At 59.6% G+C, this 3,136-nt stretch overlaps 1 protein-coding gene across 1 annotated transcript; it reads left to right on the top strand.

Annotated features, from left to right (window-relative positions):
- Nucleotides 1–703: 703 nt before the first annotated feature.
- LOC119337626 lies at nucleotides 704–1,598 on the top strand. The gene has a single exon (XM_037609794.1). It carries the CDS (start codon nucleotides 824–826, stop codon nucleotides 1,295–1,297), a length of 474 nt encoding a protein of 157 aa, XP_037465691.1. The 5' UTR covers nucleotides 704–823; the 3' UTR covers nucleotides 1,298–1,598.
- The last annotated feature ends 1,538 nt before the right edge of the window (nucleotides 1,599–3,136 follow it).

Raw genomic sequence — 3,136 nt, 5'->3', positions numbered from 1 at the left:
AAGTTACCGGAACATCACACACTCCAAGAAACAATGAGTCTATAACCTAATAAATACATCATTGCATGGCACTATATAGATGTTCCTACCCACTACGAAGGTAGTAACATAGTCTAGAAAAGTGTGTAAGTTACTAGTTTATGTTCTTGCTCATTGTGACCAGCCTTACTGCCTTCCGCGTGAACGACAGGCAGATATCGTGCCGCAATGACGTCTGTGCTGAATCCTTATCCGTTGAGGAGCAAGCAGACAAGAACCCCGTCCTTGAAGAAAAAAAAAACAAAGCCACTTGCCCTGTCCTACGACCATAATACTCCCAACTGTGCGTGTGGTTGGGGCCGTTGGATCTGCAGCCCATTCGGTGTCAACTACAGTGCAAATCATTAAATTAAACCAACTGTGCGACTGATGACTTTCCCGGCCTCCACCAACAAGTTCTGAATGGCTAGCGTCTTCGCCCTGACGGCGCTTCTGTGATTTCCATCTTAATACGAAGCTACCCGAAAACTGTACCCTCCATTGAGATGTCATACTAACAAAACCGAGCTACTGATGACGAGAGAGAGACGTCAAACGTACCCTTTGTCTTTGGGATGGCACCCGATTCCCCAACATAATTCCGGCTGACAGCGCGGGACGGGAATCAATCCCCTTCTCAACTCCCGAACCCAAGTGGGCAGCCAAACGCACATAAAAGCAGGCCCCGATCTCCTCCTCCAACAGAGAACGCGTCGCACTCGCTTCCAAGAAACAGAGCCCAGCAAGGAAAGCAAAACCAAGCCGGCGAGAGAGAAAACCAAGAAGAAACCCCCGACATCCGGCGATGGCTTCGCAGGCGATCGAGGAGCACCGGTCGGGCGCGGATGTGCACACGGAGCTGTGCGAGGCCAGGGCCCGCGAGTTCCTGGTGGAACTGGGCCTCCCCGACGGGCTCCTCCCTCTGCCGTCCCTCGTGGAGGTGGGCTACAACCGCGCCACCGGCTTCGTGTGGCTCCGCCAGGGCCAGTCCGGCGGCCTCACCCACACCTTCGACGCCATCGGCAAGCAGGTCTGGTACGCCCCCGAGGTGACGGCCGTGGTGGAGCGCGGCCGGATGCACAGCATGACCGGGGTCAAGAGCAAGGAGCTGCTCATCTGGGTCACCATCTCCGAGATCGTCATCAGCCCTTCCGGCTCCAAGATCGTCTTCCGCACCCCCGCCGGCCTCGGTCGGGCCTTCCCCGTCTCCGCCTTCCAGCTCAGCCCGCCGGCGCCCGAGGGCGAGGCCAAGGCCGCCGAGGAGGCCGCCGCCAACTGATCGATCTGCTCGCGAGTCAAGTCAGCGGTAAGCTGTTAGATTTGGTCGCCAGATCCGGTGGTCATCGCGGTGTCGCTGTGCCAACTTGTGCCTGTCCGTGGCTTTCTTCTTGTGTATCACTATCGGTTCAGTGGCCGGTGTGGTGCCGACGGATGGCGCAGAAATAAGCCTTGTGCTCTTGTATGATTTGAGATCTGAGTTGGTTGTTACTGTCTGCTACTAGTATTCTTGTTTCAGTTCGATGCATTTCTGCCGCTTTTCAAACTAGATCTGTTAACTGCTGCTGCTGTGCGACCTGTAATGTCATCATCTTAAGGTGTGATCTCGAGTTTGATCTAACGAGTGGAGTAAATGGACTATGCACCAGCCGAGTGTTCGAGATCGAACTTAGAGGTAAATTAGTTTAAAGTCGCAACGGACCAGCTTCAGCCGGTGGCCGGTGGTTAGCTGCTTGTGGATATCAGAGTATCTCCAGCCGTTGGACACCGGGGCGCATAAAATTGCCGCCTGAAGGCGAGTCGGCGCAAAAAACAGCCTGAAGGCGAGTTGATTCCCAGTCGCCGACCCCAGAGCCGCGCACAGATGCCGTCTAAACTTTTTTTTTGGCAAAATTTGACTAAAATTCGGCAAACTTAGCATATATTAGACATGTTCGCGGTTTACATAACAAATTTATCTAAAAAAAAGGCGTAAACTACAACTAAGGGGCGAGGAAGTCGCTGAATGCAGCGTAGTCGCCGCCATCCTCGCCACCGTCGTCGTCGGCGGCCTTCTTCTCCTTGACGCGGCCGCCCAACCCTGCTCGGCGTTGCCATGGCGGACCGGTGACGATGGCGGCGCGTCGTCATCGTCGCTGTCGTCGAGGACGACGACGCCTCCTTGGTCGCGGCCCCGACGGTGCTGTTTGAAGCGCTGCAGGACGGCGCACTGCGCTGCATCTCCATCTTGAGATAGCCTTCGCGCGCCCATTTCAGGGCGACCTCGTCGTCGAGCTCCACGTCGCCGTGCTCTGTCTTCACGTCGGGAAGCCCCGGCTCCGTTTTCACGGCCGCGAGCCCCGGCTCAGTCTTTGGCTTGACGAAGCGCGGAGGAGCCGATGAGGAGGCGCGCCGGCCGCCCTCGTTTATGACGATGCCGGCGCTGCGAGTGCGCCGGCCGAGCGGCGTCTCTGCTGCGGGCTCGGCCTTGACGCCGAGCAACGCCGGAGAGCCGGAGGAGTGGGAAGAAGAGCGGGAGGAGGAGTGCGAGGAGGAAGTCGAGGATGAACCGAACCTCCTGGGCAGCCATTGCCCGGCGCGCCGGGGCGGCCGCCGTGGGAGGGTACGCCAGCGGCGGTTTGTTGCCGCCCACGAGGTATGACAACACGCCGTCGAGCGTGTGGCCGGGGGCGCCCCACCACACGCGGTGCCCCTCGCTGTTCTTCACGCCGCCCACCACCGGCGCCCCGTTGGTGGACGCCAGCCTTTGCTCCTAGCGGCGCTCGAAGTACGCCGCCCACGCCGTGTGGTCGTCGGCAGCATACTAGGGGAGGGCAAGCTGCTCCTCTTTGAGGGAGGCCCGCACGCGGTCGATCTCGGCAACGAAGTAGGCGGGGCGCACCTCGACGTCGGGCAACGGGGGAATGGGCACTCCCCTGTTGCTGAGTCTCCACCCCGTCGGCCCGGCGCGCATGTCCGGCGGCGCCGGGATGTTCGCCTCGAACGGGAGCCACGACTCCCACTCGTGAAGCGAACGGCGGCCAAGCCGTTGGCCGCCGCCGCACCACCGGGGAAACGTGCGGCCATCGGGGCTTGGGTGTGAGGGAGTGGGAGGGAAGAAGTGTCGGCGGCGGCGCACGGG

This window comes from Triticum dicoccoides, chromosome 7B (assembly GCF_002162155.2).
Source record: "Triticum dicoccoides isolate Atlit2015 ecotype Zavitan chromosome 7B, WEW_v2.0, whole genome shotgun sequence".
NCBI lineage: Eukaryota > Viridiplantae > Streptophyta > Magnoliopsida > Poales > Poaceae > Triticum > Triticum dicoccoides.
Note: the sequence above shows the minus strand (reverse complement) of the source record. Positions and strands in the feature narration are given on the sequence as shown.

What these genes read in the sequence shown, in the direction of transcription:
- LOC119337626 (XM_037609794.1), top strand. Translation starts at nt 824, where the DNA reads ATGGCTTCGCAGGCGATCGAGGAGCACCGGTCGGGCGCGGATGTGCAC.